Source organism: Notechis scutatus, chromosome 9, assembly GCF_049901735.1.
Source record: "Notechis scutatus isolate UNSWTSFEM ecotype Mainland chromosome 9, rNotScu1.2, whole genome shotgun sequence".
In the NCBI taxonomy this organism is placed as follows: domain Eukaryota; kingdom Metazoa; phylum Chordata; class Lepidosauria; order Squamata; family Elapidae; genus Notechis; species Notechis scutatus.
The window spans coordinates 11,206,518-11,227,170 of record NC_142017.1 but is presented as its reverse complement, the minus strand read 5'-3'; the positions used below and the strand labels follow the sequence as shown (position 1 = coordinate 11,227,170).

General features: G+C 42.6%; 1 protein-coding gene across 6 annotated transcripts; it reads right to left on the bottom strand.

Annotated features, from left to right (window-relative positions):
• Positions 1-1,892: 1,892 nt before the first annotated feature.
• Positions 1,893-20,317, bottom strand: ZDHHC1 (zDHHC palmitoyltransferase 1). 6 transcript variants are annotated; one of them, XM_087971594.1, is made up of 12 exons: positions 19,972-20,317; positions 15,042-15,141; positions 13,371-13,589; positions 12,337-12,512; positions 11,309-11,410; positions 10,529-10,653; positions 9,608-9,766; positions 8,795-8,907; positions 7,747-7,832; positions 5,118-5,211; positions 3,798-3,918; positions 1,893-3,497 (listed from the first exon to the last, which is right to left on the bottom strand). In XM_087971594.1, exons 3-12 carry the CDS (start codon positions 13,587-13,589, stop codon positions 2,962-2,964), a joined length of 1,731 nt encoding a protein of 576 aa, XP_087827720.1. In that variant the 5' UTR covers positions 15,042-15,141; positions 19,972-20,317; the 3' UTR covers positions 1,893-2,961. The 6 variants fall into 6 exon arrangements, with proteins under 6 accessions (XP_087827720.1, XP_087827719.1, XP_087827723.1 ...); XM_087971593.1 differs by lacking the exon at positions 19,972-20,317 and adding an exon at positions 17,630-17,823; XM_087971597.1 differs by lacking the exon at positions 19,972-20,317 and adding an exon at positions 17,630-17,814 and having other exon boundaries at positions 3,798-3,906; positions 5,109-5,211.
• Positions 20,318-20,653: the final 336 nt, after the last annotated feature.

Below are 20,653 nucleotides of genomic sequence, written 5' to 3'. Positions count from 1 at the left end.
GAGAAAGCTACATAAGTGGTCATAAATCAATCAATAAATATAAATGAAATCTCCTGAGGAAGAACCGAGCCACGGAAGGAGGATTCTTGAAGCAAGGCTAGCTGGTGTGAGGGAAAGGGGCCTTAAGGGACAGCTGCTTCTGCAGGATGCTCACCTGGCATCCTGGAACCATTTGGGGCAGCTGGCTGGATTCTGCTTGGCGGCCGAGCACAGCAGGGGGCAGAAACGGGATCCCGAGCTCGTTCCACTCACTCCAAGGAGAGGCTCTCTAGGCCAGGGGTCCCCAAACTTGGCAACTTTAAGACTTGTGGACTTCAACTCCCGGTATTCTCCTGGCTCGGAGAATTCTGGGAGTTGAAGTCCACAAGTCTTAAAAGTTGCCAAGTTTGGAGACCTCTGCTCTGGGCTAAACCAAAGTTGCACAACAGGACAATCACAAGGCTAAAGAACCCTAACAGCCCCAAGACACTGACTGCCCTCTCAAGTTTCCTGTGGCATTCATCACTTTTTCCTGAACGGCTTGAAGCAAGCTGGGAGATATTTCCTCTCTACTATGTTTCTTCAGGTATTAAAACTTGAGAGTTTTTCTGCCCTGGCCGATAGGACTAGATGTATTCTAACGGGTCTCCTAAACAACATCAAGAGTTATTCCATCATCATCATCAGCCCAGCAACTACGGTAGACTATCCATTCCAGGATCGCAAGCCTGCTGGTGCCACCTCGGATCTATCCCTGTAGCTTCTGGTTCCGAGAGTATGTGGGCCCCATGGCTACCAAGATGAATGCATGCCAATCATACCCAAAGCGTGCCACGCAACTATTCGGATTATGCCCTCTAGAAGCCAAAGAGCCAGCACAGACATGGTTCCATAAATTATCCCACGTGGACCTTGTAATGGAAGGTGCAGCTAGTTGCAGGAAGAGTCCGTGATGGTATTTCTACCTCGCTCACAAGAAACCACCGAGAGATGATAAAAAGGGTTAAAATCTGCCACCTCGTGTTCTTGATAAAACCTCTCCCCAACCCATTTTCATTACCCATTGTTCCAAACAGAAACTCCTTCAACTCCTTCATAGCCCCATGAAGCGGTTTTTAAGCCTTAAATGACCCCTGCTTGAGCAGAAAGGGGTAGTAGTCTGCAGAGCGGTTGATATCAATGCTTCCAAAAGCAGCAAGATCGGCTGTGGAGAGGATTATGGTACATTCCTCTGTTTTGGTGGCTAACAGTCCGCATGCTCAGAATCAGTCTGCGTCCATACAGGTCCTGGATTGCAAACATTTTCAGCTGTTAAATCGGCTTCAGTTGTGTGGGGGTTATTTCTATTATACCGATCCTGTGAAACCCTACCTGGTACCGATTTGACGAAAACTATTTTGAGAAGCGGTAACTCTGCAGAAAGCAGAGAGAGAGAGAGAAAGTTTCTCCAACTCTAGAGCCCTTTTGTTTCAAATCCCAGGGATTAAAATTTGATGCCTAAATCCAAAACGTTACCTGTCCTTTCCAGAAACAGTGTCTGGTTTTATACCGACAGTCTGTGACGGTGTTTCTCAACCTTGGCAACTTGAAGACTTGGGGACTTCAACTCCCAAACTTCCCCAGCCAACATGGCTGGCTGGGGAAATCCTGGGAATTGACATCCACGCATGTTCTCGAGAAACACAGGTCCATCAGAATCCCAGGTAGAACTTGAGCAGTTGAAAAGTGTCCTGATCTGAAAATGGATGCAAGCCTTAACTCTTCAACCCACAAAATAACGGTGTCATGAGTTACACACATGGAGTGCTATGCTCAGGAGCTAACAAATGGGGTCATTTGAGCCTCTTTTGTGACGACAAAACTGCTTCTTGTATCAGCAAATGCAGAGCAGGAAAAAAAAAGGAGAAGTATTTAGCAAAGAGCATAGAAAAATATTTATTGAAAACAGAGCTGTTCAAAGCGCTGCATAATATTGCTAAATGAATGTTGGAAGCTACCTTCTGTTAGGCCAGATCGCTTGTCCATCTAGTCTTATATTCTGACCATTAGTGGCTTCAGAGTCTCAGGCAAAGGTCTTTCCCATCAATTGCTATTTAATCCTCTTTAACTACGCGTTAGGGAAGAACCTGGAACCTTTTTTTGGATACCGAGCGTGGTCCCTCCCTAAAAGTAAAAATAAGGACCCCCAAAATGTCCAAGGAGCCATGAAACAAACAACGGCCTTCTTGCATTCCTGGCTCCTAGAGAGGTCTTATGGTGCACCTTCTTACCCAAGATACCCAAAAGTTTTGGGCTACCAAGGAAGAGGTTCTCGGGGGAAGTTGTCCAAGTGAAGAAACTGGCTTGGACCTCTCCAAATTTACGCAGGAGTTCCGCACCAGCCTTTTTATAAAACAACAACTCCAAACCTGAGGCTGCGTTGCAAGGCAAGAATAAGCAGCAGAGAAAAGGAAAAGGCTACATGGGGAAGAAAAAAAACCCCATTTGTGTCTTCTTTTCAGACACAAGCACACAGAGGAAATGTTTCCCGGAGGAAAGCATACTCTTTCCAACCCCCTACTCTGCTTAGGGGGTAGAGAAGAGAGCTACATTTGGTACTCCCAAAGAACCCCAGGGAAGCAGGCTTGCTTTGCTGAGGTCTATAAAAGAGCTCAGGTTACAAATCTAAGCGTCGGCCAAAGCTTAAGTCCTGAAATCTTCGAACCCTGGATAAGCCTGTTAGGGAGATGGGCTAACTCTATCCTTTGGCTGCCCTCCAGAGGCAAATCATTTATCTTCACGAACCGCCACAGGGAAGGAATTGCCCCGTTTCCCCCGCCCCTGAAGAAAAGGCATTAATAACAAGCCAAATACCAGCCTGCTCCAGGGAGCAAGACAGATCACTCGAGATTAAATCCACGAACACCAATATATTTGGAGAGTGAGCAGGCCACACACTATGGCTTCTCTCTCGGCTGATATAGCTCTCAGGTCACCAGGCCTCTAGGCTGCTGTGGAACTAGTGCTTGACTCCCAAACGTGGTACTTCTGGTCACTGATGTGCCTCTTGCTGGAACATTTTCTGTGAGAAGGTTCAGACGGGGTCTCGCCAGACCAGAGATTGGGGACAGGAGGTTCCCCACTACTTTTGCTCACAAAGATGGCTGGGATCTTAGGAGACAGTTCCAGCTCTTCCGCGTGCCGGGCCCTGGCTGGCTGAGAGTTCTTGCCTTTGGTGCCGTGCCCAGCGTTCCGGGGCTTCTCCCCTGGGCCCTTCGTGTAGGCGGTGGGGATAGGAAGGCGCCGAGAAGCGCCCTTGGAAGCTCCACTTGCAGCACTGCTCCCCAGACGGGTCTGAGCCACGGGGATCTCATCCATGGACTCGGCTGACTCGGAGTGATAATCAGCCGGGGGGCCTGCGGCTTGGACTGGACCGGTGCTGCCGGTGGGTACGGCTGCTTTAGGAGGGCCAGCCGGTGCAAGGAGGCGAAGGCTGGAAGTTGAGGAGGTTGAAGAGGGGGCGGTAGCGATGGACGACTCTGAAAACAAGAAAGGGAAGAGAGGGTAGCAGAAATGACCCCTCCCCTCCTTTTACAGCAAGGGGGGTTGTCGGAGGTCACGTGATTGGCAGCAAGAAACCAGGGAAAGGTTAATGAGCTCTGCTACTCAGGCAAAGCTATTAGAAATAGTTGGGCTGTAAAAAAACAAACAAACTAAGGCTATTCACACGTCATTTGGCAGCTTTATATTTAAATCTCCAGGATGCTCGTTTGGCCACAAGGGGGGGAGGGGGGTCCCCTGAGACCTTTAGGATGGTATCTCTGGCCTGCTGATCTTACCTGACTGTAAAACTGGAAGAGAGGTCCACGGGGCGAGAATCACCTTGGAGTTTTCTTCCAACCCAGAAGAGGAAACCTTCTGCAACTTCTTCCGCTTCTTCCTCTTCTTCTTCTTCTGAAGCTGCACAGTAAAGCAAAGTGGCATCCGTTTAGAATCAATACAACTACAACTGATTATGGTTATCGGTCGACCCGGGCCAAATTTCCACCCAGCTATGAAGCTTAGTTGCACTATCTCATCTACTCTTCTTTATAGGATTCTTATAAAGACAATCTAGTATGAAGCAGACAGCTTAAAATATACCATCTAGCCACTCAGAGATCTTTGGAGAAAGAATTCAGTGACAATTTTCATCCACGAGACTTTACTCCTTGAATTGTGATGGGGTTCAGCAAAATGTCCGTGGAGGTTCTCTGTCATCCAGGTCATGGCTGTGTCCCAAAGGTGCTTTTTCAAGAGACAACTGGACTTTCTTTGTTTTTTCTTTAAAAATATGTTTTGTTTTTCATCCAAGAAAGAACTGAAGAAGCTCCTTGGATGAGAAGGGAAACGTCTTAAAGGAAAACTGAAGAAAGTCCAATTGCCTTTTGAAAAAGCACCTTTGGGTTCAGCAAAATGTGACAGGATAGGAAATCAAGTGTTTTCTCGGTTCTAGTACTACAAAGAATCTTGGAGTAGTCACTATTTCCCAGCTTAGATTATTGAGGTTGGGTTGGGGAAGGACGGGTGAGATAAAGATCTATAAATATTGACAGTGTTTTTTTTTTAACCTTGGCAATTTTAAGATGTGTAGACTTTAACTCCCAGAATTCAGGAATGAAGGGGAGTTAAAATCCTCACACTGAAATCAAGGCTTTTTAAAATAATGTCTATATAGTTTTGACTAAAGAGGAGCAAAGAATCGGTGTATATCTTTTGCTACACAGGTCAAGACGGTAACATTTTTAAAAAACACCAAAACTTTCCTTTTTACAATGGCAACAAAGAAAGAGTTCTGTATTTTTGCCAGCCATAACACATGTAACAACTTCTCTACAAATAAATAAATAAACATGCATGGAATAGGAATAGGAAATGCCATCAAGGATTGTTATTTGCTTGATGAAACAGAAAGTGTCCTAGGGTGACACAATCAATCGCATCCCTGTGTAATGTTATAAAGACAATCTAGTATGAAGCAGACAGCTTAAAATATACCATCTAGCCACTCAGAGATCTTTGCAGAAAGAATTCAATGACAATTTTCATCCACGAGACTTTACTCCTTGAATTGTGATGGGGTTCAGCACCAGGCTATGCTTCAGTCACACCTCTCTTACCTGTCGCTGGTCTCCAGACTGCAAATCAGGAAGTTCAGAAGGTGGTACGGTCTTGTTGTCCATGCCATCATTGCGGATACAAAACTTAGGTAGGCTGAAACAGAAGGAAGGGCATTGGCTCTTCTTCACATACCAATCAAGCTGAAAAGCTTCTATGGGTGGACCATAAAGGTAGCCTTATGTTTACCTGACCACCTAGCAGCAATGAGTTGCTTCCTCCCAGTAACCTGTTGTGAGGCATTGGAAAGGGGCTGGGGAAAGAATGAAGAGCAGACAGATGGAGAAACCAAGAGAGGCAAGTCAGCTGATAGCTCAGTTCATAAATGGCCACTTTTAGGAAAAAAGAGACTTTTAGGAAAAAGTGTTTCAAAATACTCACGCAGGGGCCTGCGTGTGATGCAGGATGGGGCCAGGACCATCAGGGAGTGGAGTGCTGCCTTTGGAGATTGTGGAGGCTGGCAGCAGCGATGAAGAGGTCCCTGAGGAGCCTGTGCCCAGTGCGCATGCGCACAGGGCTGCTCGAAGGAAAGAGCAGGTGTAGCAGCACAGGCGACTCGGGAGTAAGGCTGCAAGGTGATGGCTCCTCCCTTAAGGGATAAAAGCCAGCCCTCAGAGGTGGGGATTCTTTGCAGGAAGCAAAGAAGTTCTTGCACTTCATGTCTTGTGGAAGTTCGGACTATCCTGGTTTGTGTTTGGAGACTTTATGTTTTGATTTTTTCCCTTGTAATTTAATCTAGTGTTCTTGGCAGCCTTGCACAACCTTAGCAAGGCTTGTTCTTATCTGAGACAATTAGTTTTTAATAGTGTTTTACTGTGAATGAACGGAATTCACAGAGAAGCATTAAAAAGGTTTTGCTTTATATCTCTGTTTGGTGTTTGTTTGCTTTGAATGAGACTTGGGTCAGAACAAAAGGCAGTATTACCATTGTTATTCTTATCTTCCCTATTCCCTATCACCTTATCTTCTTATGACTATAACTTGTTGCTTGTATCTTACTATTTAAATTGTTTAATTAGTATCCTAGTATGATGTATGTTGATTGCTTATTTAAGTATCCATGACTATCACTAAGTGTTGTATCTGATATTTTATGATGAATGTATTTTTACAATGACGATGATAATCATCTATCACTATTGTTGTATATACATTGAGACCTTATGCACCGGAGACAAACTCTTTGTGTATCTAATCACACTTGGCCAATTAAACCTTAACATCAAAAACTTCATCAAAAAGCACAACAAAGAATGTTCTTTCTGTGCCAACTCAGAAAGCTCAAACTGCCCAAGGAGCTGCTGATCCAGTTCTACAGAGGAATGATTGAGTCTGTCATCTGCACCTCTATAACTGTAACTGTCTAGTTTGGACAGACACAGACTTCAGAGAGTAATTAGGAATGCAGAAAAAACAATTAGTGCCAACCTGCCTTCAATCGAGGACCTACATACTGCACGAGTCAAAAAGAGGGCTGTGAAAATATTTAAAATATTTAAAGACCCCTCACATCCTGGACAAACTGTTTCAACTCCTACCCTCAAAATGATGCTATAGACTAGAGCACTGCACACCAGAACAACTAGACACAAGGACAGTTTTTTCCCAAATGCTGTCACTCTGCTAAACAAATAATTTCCTCAACATTGTTAAACTATTTACTAAGTCTGCATTACTATTACTATTACTATTAATCCTCTCATCTTTCCTTTTACCCATCTCCTCCCACTTATGACTGTATGACTGTAACTTTGTTGCTTGCATCCTAACAATTTTTATTGACTGTTTCCTACTATGATTTGATTGCTTATTGTACCCTATGACTATTATTAAGTGTTGTACCTTATGATTCTTGACTCTTGATGAATGTATCTTTCTTTTATGTACACTGAGAGCATATGTACCAAGACAAATTCCTTGTGTGTCCAATCACACTTGGCCAATAAAGAATTCTATCTATCTATCTATAAAGAATTCTAATTCTAATTCTGTATTTATCTTGACACAGTCCAAGATGTGAAGTCTGCATAGGTCTTGCTTACTTAAGATTGCCCAGCTAGGTAGGGTTAACACTTAACTGACTTCCTGTTGCTATGATTACACTAATAATCCTCATTAAAAAATACCGGTTTCCAATTTGTCTTCTTCCCAACTATATTGCTTTTTCAAAACTGGCTAATGGAGGAGGATAATCTATTGGCCAATGGAGTAAGTATCTGGGCCAAATAAAATGTGGTGGAAGATCACAGAGAGACCATGGGCTGGCCACTCCTGATTCAGCCCTAAGCATTATTCTATTATGAGCCATATTAAAATCCTTTTTTTTTTGCAAAAATTTAGGCCGCTCAATGTTATTTAATGTTGCTTTGCTATGGCATTTAATGTTGTTTTTAATTGCAACATTTTCTGCTGAATTCTACTCTTACTGTTGCTGCTTGATTTGGTTTTATTTCCGCTTCTTATCAACAAAAGCCAAATAGAGATATAAATTCTCATTTATATTTACTGTTAAGAAAGCTGTTCTGATTTCTAAGAAGTGAAGAAAATTACACGTAATACAAACTTACTGTCAATCCAAGACACTTTGCCCAGTTTAACAAATTCAGGGAAATCGGCCTTCATTCTACTTACTCTCTCCCAGGTGGTAATCCTGATGAGTTCTCCACCTGCATCTCAGGATTGGTATATCCAAGACTCCCTGCATAAAATTGCATATCCTAAAACAAACAAGCTATTTTAGTAATGGCCTGCTGCAGCCTTTGTGCAGACAAAAATGAGGAGCATTGCCTGCGCAGGCCTGGTCAGATGGTTGAAAAAAATACATGACACCCTCTCCCTCATATTTGCATCTATTCCTTAAGGAGCTAGGAAGATACGGTGTTTATTGTATTGGCCTTGGACTGTGGGAAACACAGTTTAAATACACGGTGGTGCTGATCACGAGGAGACCCTGAGCCAGTCACTAAATCTCAGCCTTTATTAGGTTGCTGCAAGGATACTCCAGGGCGTAGCAAAGTCCATGTGTGCTATCTCTGTGCTTCTGGAAACAAAGTACTGCACTGTTTACCGTTTCTATTTCCCTTGATAAAAATGGAATGTTTGAAGAAGGAGCAACACTATCAAGCATTTCAATTAATACATTCTCCTGTCACAAATCATTCAGTTTAGCCACTCATGTTTTAGCTTTGCTTAGGTGTCAAGTGTTTTGCATTCAGTTCAGTTTGGCAACAGTTTATCCAACTGTTCACCTAACAAAGAGAATGAGCCAGCATTGCTATGTACCCTCGATGGGTGCTGAAGATCTCGACATGTCCAAATAATTGGATTGCATTCTAGGCCATAAACCCAATTTGAATTCCAAGACGGACGTTGTGCTGTATTGAGATTTAATCAGGACAGATCAACAAAATTCAAAAGAATTATCTCTATGGATACTATGATTGTATAATAGTATTACTATAATACAAAAAATGATGATTATCCTCTTGTGGTAGCTCTCATAATAAAAGCATGAAGTCCGTAAGCCTCCCTCTGTCTCCTACCATGGGAAAATGCATAAACCTCAGACTTTACAGATAACAAAATTAAAGCAATGTTAGAAGGAAATATTACGAACACATTGCATGCTGAATACGTTAAAAAAAATACATTTTTATTTAAACAAGAGCTGCAGCCTTGCCTGACTGGGCCTTGTTGGGGGAGGGTAGAATTCTGGCTGCTTCTCAGGATCCTTCACCTCTTGTGGGGGACGCTGCTGGACAATATACTCATAGGTGGTCATTCGGTGCCACACTAAAGAGAAGGATAGAAGATTAATTCACTCTGAAGTCCAGAGACCAAGATATGAGTTAAGATGCTATGATGGGAGAGAAACTAATCAAGAAGAGAAACAACCTAGAACTAAGAAGGAATTTCCTGTCAGTTAGAACAATTAATCAGGGGAACGGCTTGCTCTGGAATATTGGAGGTTTTTCAGAAGAGTTTGAACAATCATTTGTCTGAAATGGTGTAGTATTTCCTGTTTGAACAGGGGATTGGATAAGAAGATTTCCAAGTCCCTTCCAATTCTGTTATGTTATTCTGTTATGAGTTGAAAAGGATGCCTCGGAAGGGAATAAAAAGACTTTATTTAAATTAGCGATTTACTGATAATTAATGAACGAGGTGATACTACAGTCCCTGTTAAATCAGAAGTGTTCAAATAACCCCTGCATGAAAATCCTCCAGTTCAGAGAAATAACTTCTGCAGATACGTAACTGAAACAAGCCAGCTGGATACAATAGTCTAGCCAAACTATTGTCTCCAGTCCACCGTTCCTTAGGTAGGATTTCACCTTCCACAATCTTATTCAGAAATTTCACGCAAGACAAAATGCTTCCAGCTACGCTCAGGCAAAGAATGTGAAAGTGTGTAGATGTACTTATGAAGGGGGAAGGTGCTCAGTTTAATTGAAGCGAGAAGCAAAATCAGAAGAAAAAAAATGGTACCTACTCAGATAAATATGGAAGACTAATAGGTGGCCCAACAGGAACAGAGTCAGTAACCCCAGAATTATCAGAAGACCAGCCAAAGACAAGATTGCAGGTGCTTTTGTCTTAACTGGAGCAACAGGAAGGAACACAAACCAGACATCTGTTTGGTTCTTCAAGTCTAGAAAACGAAACAGACAAAAAAGGGAGGAGGGATTGATTCTTCATCACTCTGTATTTGTGCAAATCACTTTTTTAAATAAAGTTTTTTTTATTTTTATAACAGACAAAACAAAACAAAAAACTTCTTTCAATTGTACAATGTGTTGGTTTGGTACACATATCATGTGCACAATATCTATAATCCTTTTCTCTTAACTTTACATTCATATTATATTCTAATCAACATTCCATATCGTATTATATCATTATTATACTATCCTTGATGTTTTAATTTCAATTTCAGGCTATCTTTAGAAGCAAATCTCATTTCTTGCTAAATTATATTCCTAATAAAACTTACTCAAAAGTAATCAATTATAATAAATAACATTACTATTACAATATACTTCAATTTCTTACTCATTTATGTAGCCATTGATAAAATAAATCCCAAATCTTATATTACTCCTTTTCTTCTTGCTCTCTGGTTGCTAATTTCTACTCATTTCTGCACATTCCATTATTTTCTCAATCACCTCCTCCGTTGGAATTTTCTCATTTTTCCAATTTTGTGCAAATCACTTTAATGGGCTCTCAAGCCAAGGGGGAATATCTAGATTGGCCAAACTTCAGACATCTTTTCTTAGGAAACAAGTGTATTAACAGTGATTAATAACTTGGATACTTATCAACACAGCGCTTCCGACCAAGAAGATCAAAGGAGACAAAGGAGAAATTGCCATAACAGGACAGTTCCTCCGTGGAGGTTGTAGAAAGGTACCTTCAAAGTGACGTCCGGTGCGTAACTTCGTGGGATCGAGGAAGAATTGAACCAGGACATAGAAAGCAACAAGTAGGATTAGGAGAAGGCCCAGGATGGCAGATATTACACTGTTCAGAAACAGCCTGTCAAGAAAATAGAGGAACCTTTAGCAGCTTCACCATGAAACACAAGAGAAATCAATTTTCAGCCATGGCTGTCACATTTAGCAATGAGAACCTCTGGCAAAGAAACTGTGCCATTCCTAATCCTGGCTAGTGTATAGTGAGCGCTACGCTCTTGCCAGACTATCCTATACATCTTTGCTTATCTAGCTCAGAAGAGAGTAAGGGCTCTCATAAAAGCCAGAGACATCTACAGGACAGCGTATCCTAGAGCGGAACTCTAATCTGAGAAGTCTACAAGTAAATGTTTTTATCACATCCAGTGCAGTTTACCTCAATACTGCACAAAGAATTCAACACTTACCATAGTTTTTACTGGCCAAATAACCAGCAGACATCCATATATCTCAGCCAGGAATCAAAGCATCTAGACTAAAAGTCCCAAACACAACGCTCTTAAGATTGTAGAAGGCTCTTCAAAATATTAGGTGTATACTTTATATATTGCTAACTACGATCTTAAGTATAATCCCTATAATGTCATGTAATTTGAAAATGGAAAACAGGTATTTAGACTGTGAAGGCTAAAAAAAGATTTTTAAAAGGTGCTGGGTTTGTTCAATGGGTGTTCACAGGCTTTGCTTAATGGGCTAATGTGTGATAGACAAGACCATACCAATAATTTCTCTCTCCCACACAGTTGTTGAGCCACATGCAGTGATGATCAAAGCCACATACGCATTTGTTACAAGATCCACAATGTTTTGATCTGGAGCTCCTAAGAATAAAACGGGGAGAAAAAAACCCGGAGCTAATTATACTCTGCAGTTGTTTTCCAGATTAATTTGTGTGCTAAATTGAGTGCTAAATTGAGTGCTAAATTATATGTGTACCAAAAAAAAAAAAGAGGAAAGAACTAATTAATGCATGCTGTTTCCAATTAAGTCTGTTCTTACATGTAGAATAAGTCCAATAAAATACATGGGAATTCAGAGAACGATGTCCTTTTATTTACTGCTGGCTCTCATTCACCATGCCTGCACTTCTAAATAAGATTGTTCCAACTTCTTTGATCTTCTAATCAAAACATCAATGCAGGAATGATAGTCTATTGTGAAAACAGCAAGTCTTACAAAATTTTGTCAACCATCATGCACTACCAGTGATCGCTGGTGACCAACACAATTTACAATTACCTGGCGTCAAGTAAGAAAGGGCTGAAAACAAAGACCTAATTTAAAAAGTCATGGGTGCAGCTAGATTATTGATGAAGGTAAGATACAAGATGGGGGCGGGGGGAGGCACTTCTGCATGCACTCTGTAAGACCCCAAGTGGTTATTTAATTCGCAAGGTCATGGTTGAGTCATCTATTATGCTAAACTATTTGTTTAATCATGACTTATTGAATAAACACAATTGACCGGTTCATACAACAGACAAAGCCATAAGTCACAGTTTACAAAACACATTGTCTGTGTTTACATAACATGCTTAACCAAAACCAAACAAACCATATTGGGTTCAGCATGACACGTGAATCCAGCCAGTTCTATTAAGGTCCAGTGGCAGTAAACCACAATACCAATAGCTGTAAAATACTTGGATGTTTTATCTAAGATTTCTAGCACTGATCGTTGCCCAAGAAAGGAATTGGGGCAGTGAACTCACAACTCATATAAAGAGAAGGCAAAACAAATACTCACACATCAACATCACAGATGTGACAGTGACGATTTTCAATGACATGAGCGTGCTGGCTGCGATTGAACGCAGACAGCGGCCCCTGGTAATTCTTCTTTCGCACACTGTCATCGGCCGGATCAATGGAAACTGCGGTAAGGTGAACTACTACATGGCAGAGAAAGAAGACGCCGGGACACTGAAGGGTGCACCGTTAAGGCTTGTCTCTCTCAGATTTATTGGCTTTCACATTTTAAAGTGCTATGGGGAAAAAATGCCACCAAAAATAAAAATCCTTTTAGTTAAAAAAAAGAGAAACTGGTGCCAGCTAGCTTGAAAGATACAAATCATTGCTTCTTCACAGAAGCCCAGAAAAAGCACAGGAGAGGCAAAAAGTCATTAAATAGCAATCTGATAGCAAAAGGAATTGTTAACAAAAGCAGCATTGTGTCTACGGGTAGTCCTCGACTTACGACTGCCATTGAGCCCAACATTTCTGTTGCTAAATGCAACAGTTGTTAAGTGAGTTTTGCCCCCTTTTATGGCCTTTCTTGCCACAGTTGTTAAAGGAATCACTGCAATTGTTCAGTCAGTGATGAGGGCTGGATTCCCCTTGACTTCGCTTGTTTAGAAGGTCGCAAAATTTGATCCCACGACCCCAGAACACTACAACTGTCATAAATATGAGTCAGTTGCCAAGCATCTGAATTTTGATCACGTGACCATGGGGATGCTGCAACAGTTGTAAGAGTGAACAATGATCCTAAAGTTCACTTTTTCCGGTGCCATTGTAACTTTGAACGGTCACTAACTGGACTGTTGTAAGTCAAGGGCCACCAGTATTCATTATGAAAAGGGAAAATATCGCTTAAAAACAGTAGCTGCCCAAAATGGGGGGGAAGCAGACAGGAGGGGACAGAAGCACCGGCGATTTTTATGAATGAAAGTTTTTCACCATTTCCAAATGAAAGCTTTAGGCAACTTTTAAGGAACGGTTTTTCACCATTTGTGCCGTCATGGATTCGGAATAGCCGTACTTGCAAGACATAAAGGATACAATATACCCAGCAGGTACCCAGTGAATGGGCAGGAGAGGCACAAGGATGCCAAAACCAACCAACGCAAAGAAGAAGAAAAGTAACCAGGCAACGAATTGGAAGGGGTGGGGGGGCCAACTCCAGCCATTTCTCCTGGCATGCTGGGAGTGAACTTCAAAAGTTGTTTCGGAAGTCTTCTCTGGGGCTGTCTTGTTAGGTGGCTTACTGCAGATATTCATCTGCAGGAGATAAGAAAGAGAATAATTATTTATTTATATGTGTGTGTGTGTGTATACATACATACATACATAGGTCTAGGTGTGTTCGGGTCTTTTCCCGTGTAAGATTAAGAGTATCTTGGCAACGTTTGGCGAGGTCCCACTCGCCATCCTCAGGCTGGTGCTTTTGGCTTCATGCCAGCACTGGCATGAAGCCGAAAGCACCAGCCTGAGGATGGCGAGTGGGACCGCCAAACGTCGCCAAGATACTCTTATCTTACACGGAAAAGGCCCGAACACACCTAGACCTACATTACCTGTACCCGTGAAAATCTATGAAAACAAATATATAAATATAAATATAAATATAAATATAAATATAAATGTAAATATAAATGTAAATGTATATGTATGTATGTATGTACATGTATATGTATATATATATATATATATATATATATATATAAGTACTACATACATACATTACATGATACCTTCGGCTTTGTTCGGTATTTTCCATCATTGTAGTTGTTCTTTTATAGTTGTAGCAATGTTTAGCAGAATCTCATCTGCTCATCAGGCTTCTGTATATTGTATACAGAACAAAGCCTTGAGCTTACCAATATATATATATAATTTATATATTGTGGATTTTCAAGTTGTACAGGTATGCAGCGAATCTTTGCACATTCAGGATTCTTTTCGTGTAAGATTGAGAGCGTCTTGGCCAAGATGCTCTCAATCTTACAAGGGAAAAGACCCGAAAAAGCTGCAGAAAGCATATTTAAAATGCAAACCTTTTTGCAGGTGGAACATTGTGTGCAGGAAAGCTTCTCAGAAGATCACAGAGAGGGCAGCGCAACACCAGAGACCAAGTAGTTTTGCTTTTTAGAAAAGGCAACCCAGTTCACCAAAAATAAAAATGTCAGAGCCTGTCCTTGGAGGCTGACAGGCCAGAAATTAAATTGCTAAGAACTGTCAGCTGCTAGGTTACCCTTTGGAAGTAAAATTAAGTATACAGAAGTTGTTGCTCTGAACATACATCAAATGGCATTTCCCACATTCTCCAGTAGCTCAACTTTACATATTGTGTGCATGTGTACTGAAGGAGGCAGGGAAATTGTTTCATTACAACAGCCTATCCCATGGGGCAAAAGTAATTTTGAAATGAACCTCATTTTTAATGTTCAAACTTTAATAAATAACCATAAAGAGAAGCAGCATTAGACTCTTTGCAGGACAAAACACGCCAGACACAAATGGCTTTCATCTGAATAGATCCAGTGTGTTTTCATTAAGAAACTCCTGAATGAAAAACAGGAGATTCAATACGCCACTATACTGTATGTGATATACACTGCCTATGAACAGAAAGCACAGGGAAACATCACACATCACATCACAATTTAAATCTAGATCAACTGAAACTTGTAAGACCGGAAAAGTGCCACAAATCATACGGGCTCTCCTTACCCCAGCCTGAAGATAATTGCCTCAATCTTACAGTTCAGACCTCCCTTAATCCAATCATGTAGTTCTTAAAGTGTTCTCATAAGGTCCAGAGTCTCTTTCTCTGCAAGCAAAAAAATAAAATAAAGATAAGCAAAATCAGAACGATGGAAGTGTTTTTGAGAATATGAAAAAGTGTGTCTCTTATTTGCTTGGCCTAAGGCTTAAATTCCACTCCAGACCATAAAAACGTCATTTGCTTCCAAAACAATCCAATAGAATAGAAAACAATCTCATACCAATCACAGGACTCTTTGTCCTACATAACCCTTACTCACCGAGGCACAGTTTGTGTGACTGACTTGTTGCCTGCAAATTGCCATCATTATAATAATCCCACCTATTCTTAAATTGTGGGGACTGTATCATTCTACAAACTGGGCTACAAACCCTGAAAAGGGCATGTTGTCCAATAACTTCAGTGGCCAGATTGGCACAGAGTAGGTTCCTCTTGAGCACAGTTGTCAAACTCAAGGCCCGGGGGCCAGATCCAGCCTGTGAGATGTTTAGATCTGGGCTGCGGGGCCACACTGGAAACAGTGAAGGACCGTGGCCCTCCCGAGCTCCATTTTCACTGGCAGAGCGCTTGAGCCACCACAGACGCCCCCAACACAAGTGACGTCATGTCTGGCCATGCCCCCCCCCCTCCAGATCCTCCCTCCCCAAGGCCAAACACAACCCTGTTTGATACCCCTGCTCTAGAGGAAACCAACATTAAGCTTCCTGTAGATGCTGGCTAAATGACAAGGCAGAATTTGAAGGACATGCACTGCACGTATTTCAGTTCTCCGTGATCCATGGCAGTTTCGTGCAAAGATACTGGTTTTGGTTAGCTTCCTTTGTTGTTCCCTTGTTACAGAGATCCGGTGGCTAAGCAACACCTTCCTCTTCAATAAAGAACCGTCCATACAATGGAGGGACTGTAATAATATCCATGAATTGATCTACTTTCCCGCATTTCCAGTTACGTAGGTTCCAGAACAATAATTTCTGTGCCAGGCCAAGAAAAAGTAGAAGCTCCTCCCTGATAAATAGCTGCCTAGATGTCATAAAAGTTTTTCCCTATTCGGAGGGGAAAAGCAAATGCATTTGAGCATGTATTGTAGGCTTGGTTGGAAGTCCCACTTACTCAGTGCTGACATTAAGTCCAAGAAGCCCCTGAACAAGTGGTTGTTAACCAAGGACTCCTTATGAATCCACAAGCCAAATATTGGATTAAGTGCAAAGCCACATGGAGACCAGTAAGGGAGTTCCATTAATACCAGTGATTTTTTTTTCAGCCAGGCAGACCCATTATAGGAGTGCAGTACTGCAAGCTGCTCCTACTGCAATTTGGCAGATCGAATCCCACCCGGCTCAAGGTTTTTCAGCCAGGCAGACCCATTATTATTAGAGTGCAAGTACTTTTACTGCAATTTTGGCAGATCGAATCCCACCAGGCTCAAGGTTGACTTCCATCCTTCCGAAGTGGGTAAAATGAGGACCCAAATTGTTGGGGGCAAGAGGCTGACTCTATACACCGCTTTGAGTGGGCTGGAAAGCACTATAAAGCGGTATATAAGCCTATATATAGTGCTATTGCTATTATGGCCTCTTTCCCAGTTGCAGGTAATCTTCAACATACAACCATTCATTTAGTGACCGCTTGAAGTTACCAAGGCACTGTAAAAAGTGACTTGCAACCACTTTTTCCACGCTTAACAACCGTTGCAATATCCTTGCAGCCACAACGATCAAAATTCAAGGGCTTGCCAATTGGCTCCTATTTATGACGGTTGCCTTGTCCCGACATCATGCGATCACCATGTCTAACCTTCCCAGCCAGCTTCCAACAAGCCAAGCCATTTGGGGAGGGGGGGGAGGCAGCTGGATTCATTTAACGACGGCATGATTCGCCTAACCTCTGCAAGTTACTCACTTAACAACGGGTGGCGAGAAAGTTTTGCGCCCCGAGGCAAAACTCACCCCAAAGTTACCTTGCTTAGCGAAGGGAAATCTGGGGCTCGATTGCGGCCCTAAGTGGAGGGCGACCTGTGCTGGATTACAACTCCCATCAGGCACTGAATAGATTTCGGTGGACTGGTTGAAGCCCCCCCCCCATCTTAAAAGTTGCCAGGAGTGAAGAAGGGGCGGCTGTTAAGAGGGGAGGCCATTTGGGTTTTTAAAAAAGGGATTTATTACACATCTTGAAGGTTTTAAGCCCCTCCTTGGGCCCCCATTAAGCCCCCCCGGGCCGGGATCGGCCTCTCTCTCCTCCCCCCGAAAAGCCCCTTCCCCATCCCGGCCTTTGCTCCTTCCCACCACCGGGAACCGCCCGGTTCTCCTTCAGACGGGAGCGAGGGGTGGGAAGCGTCCTTCTTCCGAGGAAGCCGGGGTGGCCGGCCCATCGTCCGCAGCCAGCGAGTGCTGCGGACGATGGGCGGGGAGAGCTTTTTTGGGGGAGGGAAGATCCGCAGGGAGAAGGGTCTCCCCGCTTCCTACGGCTCCGGGGAGGGGCGGGGGGCTTCCTCGACCCCCTAAAGCAGCCGAGGGTCGGCCCGGCTTCGTCTCACCTCCCCCCCTCCAGCTCAGCGGTGGTTCGGGGCGGCCATGCACCCGCCTCATGCCGGGAGGGCCCCGCTACCTCAGGCTGGGCCCTGCGGACCGAAGGCTCCTCGTTGCGGGTCAGGCCGCGGGGCCCGTCTCCATGGCGACCGCCGGGACAGCGAGCGAGCCAGCTCCGCCCCCCACTCCGCCCGGCCACGCCCCGTCCCGCCATGCCACGCCCACTCGGGACTCCGCCTTCTTGGGTTCACCGGGAAGCGCTTGGGCTGCTTCGCTCCACGGGACGAACTGCAGGTTTCAATCCCAATTTAATCCTAATTTAATCTAGATTTAATTACAGGGCATAATCCTCTCTTCTCTTCTTATGGCGCTAATGAGGACCCAGATCCTCATTAGCTGCATGTTATATGTTATATAAAATGCAGCCAATGATTAATATTTTAATTAAAAATTAAATGATCAATAATTAAACATTAATTAATAATAACTAATCTGCTAATCAGATTGTTGGGGGAAGTATGCCTGCTTTGTAAACCGCTTAAAAGAGGGCTGTAAAACACCGTGAAGCGTTATATAAGTCTAAAATGCTAGTGCTATGAAGGGGTTCGGTTGATTCTAGCTTAAATTTATAATATATAAACGCGAAATTACCAGGCAGGTCATTTTAGAGCCTAGACAACTCTTTATTATAATAACAATGGATAATAATTTATATGCCGCCTGACTCTCAGTGACTGGGGTTTTTTAATGGATCGATTGGTGCCATCAAGAACATTTCCGACTGCTAGCAACCGCAAAGTTAGATTTTCTCCATGACTGGCCCCTTTTAAAACTGTTAAAAGCATTTAAAAGCAAGTAAGAATGCAAGAAACTATATCCGCACAACAAGAAAGTCAGCTGAGAAAAGCAAAGGAAGATGGGAGCAAGGAAGTGAGACATCAATTGTTCTGGCTTGTAAGCCCCTAGATTCCTCTATATATGAATATGATGTGAGTAACCATCCTTTGGGACTGAGAATATATATATATTAAAACTAGCTCGATACCCATGCTTCTCTATGAAACAATGTGATCACGATTAGTTTTGGGGGAGGAAAATGAGAAACAAAATCTGCCTCTGCCTACCAGCATCCATTGGTATTCATCTGGCTAGTGTCCTGTCAGTGTGAGAGAGTTGAGAACAGTTTGGAAACTGAAGCAGTATTTGCTGTGTGAGCATGGAGACAGCAAGGAGTCTGGGCATGGCTTAGCTCAACTGTTCTGTACTAAAGCTGCTTGGTGCTCTGAAACTCCTCTGCTCGTGTTTTGCATTTGGAACAGATTTCTTTTCAGGTGGGGAGGGGGAGTAAAAGTCCTTAGCATCAGGGTGTGTTAATAATAATAATACACGAAATAATAAGTACTCTGATGGTCATTTCGGAAAATTCCCTCTTAGTGAGCACCTAGAAGGCAAGAGTAACATATGTGCCAAATTTCAAAGTTGTAGGCTTTACGGTTCTGGAGATGTTGTGATGACGCGTGAGTGGTATTTCATTTTTATATAGCTAAAAGGAGCCACTCCCAACTGGGATCGAGAGCAGCTAGGCGTCCCCAAAACCATAGACATTTTAAAATGTGGAAAAAATTAAATGCAATGAAATCGGGAAGATCAGCCATGATGGGTTTGTGCAGACTTCAACTCCCAGAATTCCCCAAATGGCATGCAAAATTTTGCCAGCAGATGTCCGCACATCTTCCAAGTTGCCAAAGTTGAAAAACTGCTCTATGGAGCCTCTAGAACGGCCATCTGAGAATCCCAGTGGCTGTGGCTTCTGGTTTTTGGTGCAGAGGTTCAGCCCTGCTTTCACTTCTCATTCAAAGTGACAGCTTTGCTCTTGGAACTCCTGTTTCTCCTTTGGGGCTCTCCCATTTGACTTGCTAATTCAGACAAACAGTCTATCAAAGTCCTTTGACTTCAGTTTTAGAAGACTGGTTTTTTTATTTATTTAATGCAGTAGTTATTTATCTCTAAACCTAACTGCAGCCTTTGGGTCCCAGGAAGCAGCCTCCTTCCATCCAAAATTGGAGAGCTCTCCTTTTAGTTAGTTGGGTTGCTAACCCTTCCACGTACCAGTAATTGCTTCCTGGTTTGGTAAAAATAGAAGTATGAATCATATCCACCAAAATACAACAATAAAGGTTTCTAACAGTATATCCCTTCGAAAGGCAAGTTATAGAAGCCAGAGGCAGAAAATTTTGACAAGCATGCTAGATTTTCCATGTTTATAAAAGAGCCATTTCCTCTAAATAATGTAATTGGTTGGATTTTCTCTCTCAGCAACATCCCCAACATTATTACAAACTGTACTTACATTAAATTAGAGAAAAGTTTCCACTGCTGTTCTTACAACATAATCCGAATTGATAGGTCATTTCTGCCTTGGATACCTTCATCCGCGAATACCTCCAAAAAGGAAGATTTATTTCGCCTTCAAGTCCTGCCCTTTTCACTTAGCAATCCAGGATCTGACTTCAGCAGCTGAGGAATACAGCGTTTTATACCAAAATCCCCACCCTTCAGCCTTTTGCAAACTGGCTTGGCTGGCAAACAGTAAGAAATCTCCTCTGAACAGAACAACTGGAAGAAATCCAGAATGCTGGAAGGAATCTAATGCAAAAAACGTTCGAAAACAAGTGAACGGAGACTTCCTTCGTAGACTAGCTTGGAAGCTGTTCAAGACAAACCCCAGATAAGCCATCGCAATAAACTGGAAGCAGCCCTTGAAATGCACACATACAAATATTATGACATGCACTTGGGGGGGAAGGAGGGTATTTTAGTGAATACACAAAACTGGGCTTGGCAGATCTAAAATCAGGTTCATTTTGGACTAGATGACCTACAAGGTCCCTTCCAACTCTGATTATCTGTTATCTGTTAATTGAAAAAAACGTCCTTCTTTTTAAACTTCCAATATTCTCTGTTCTTGACTGCAGCAAGATGCTATCTCTCCTGTGGCTTCCTGTTTGAGTCCAAATTCTCATTTCCTCCTT

Bases quoted from the DNA above. Each gene is read 5' to 3' on its own strand.
- ZDHHC1 (XM_087971594.1), bottom strand. From the start codon at position 13,589: ATGAATATCTGCAGTAAGCCACCTAACAAGACAGCCCCAGAGAAGACT. The intron at 11,411-12,336 runs GTGAGTATTTGT...TTTTATTCTTAG, and splicing joins CACATCTGTGATGTTGATGT to GAGCTCCAGATCAAAACATT. The intron at 3,919-5,117 runs GTAAGAGAGGTG...TTTACTGTGCAG, and splicing joins AGTCTGGAGACCAGCGACAG to CTTCAGAAGAAGAAGAAGAG.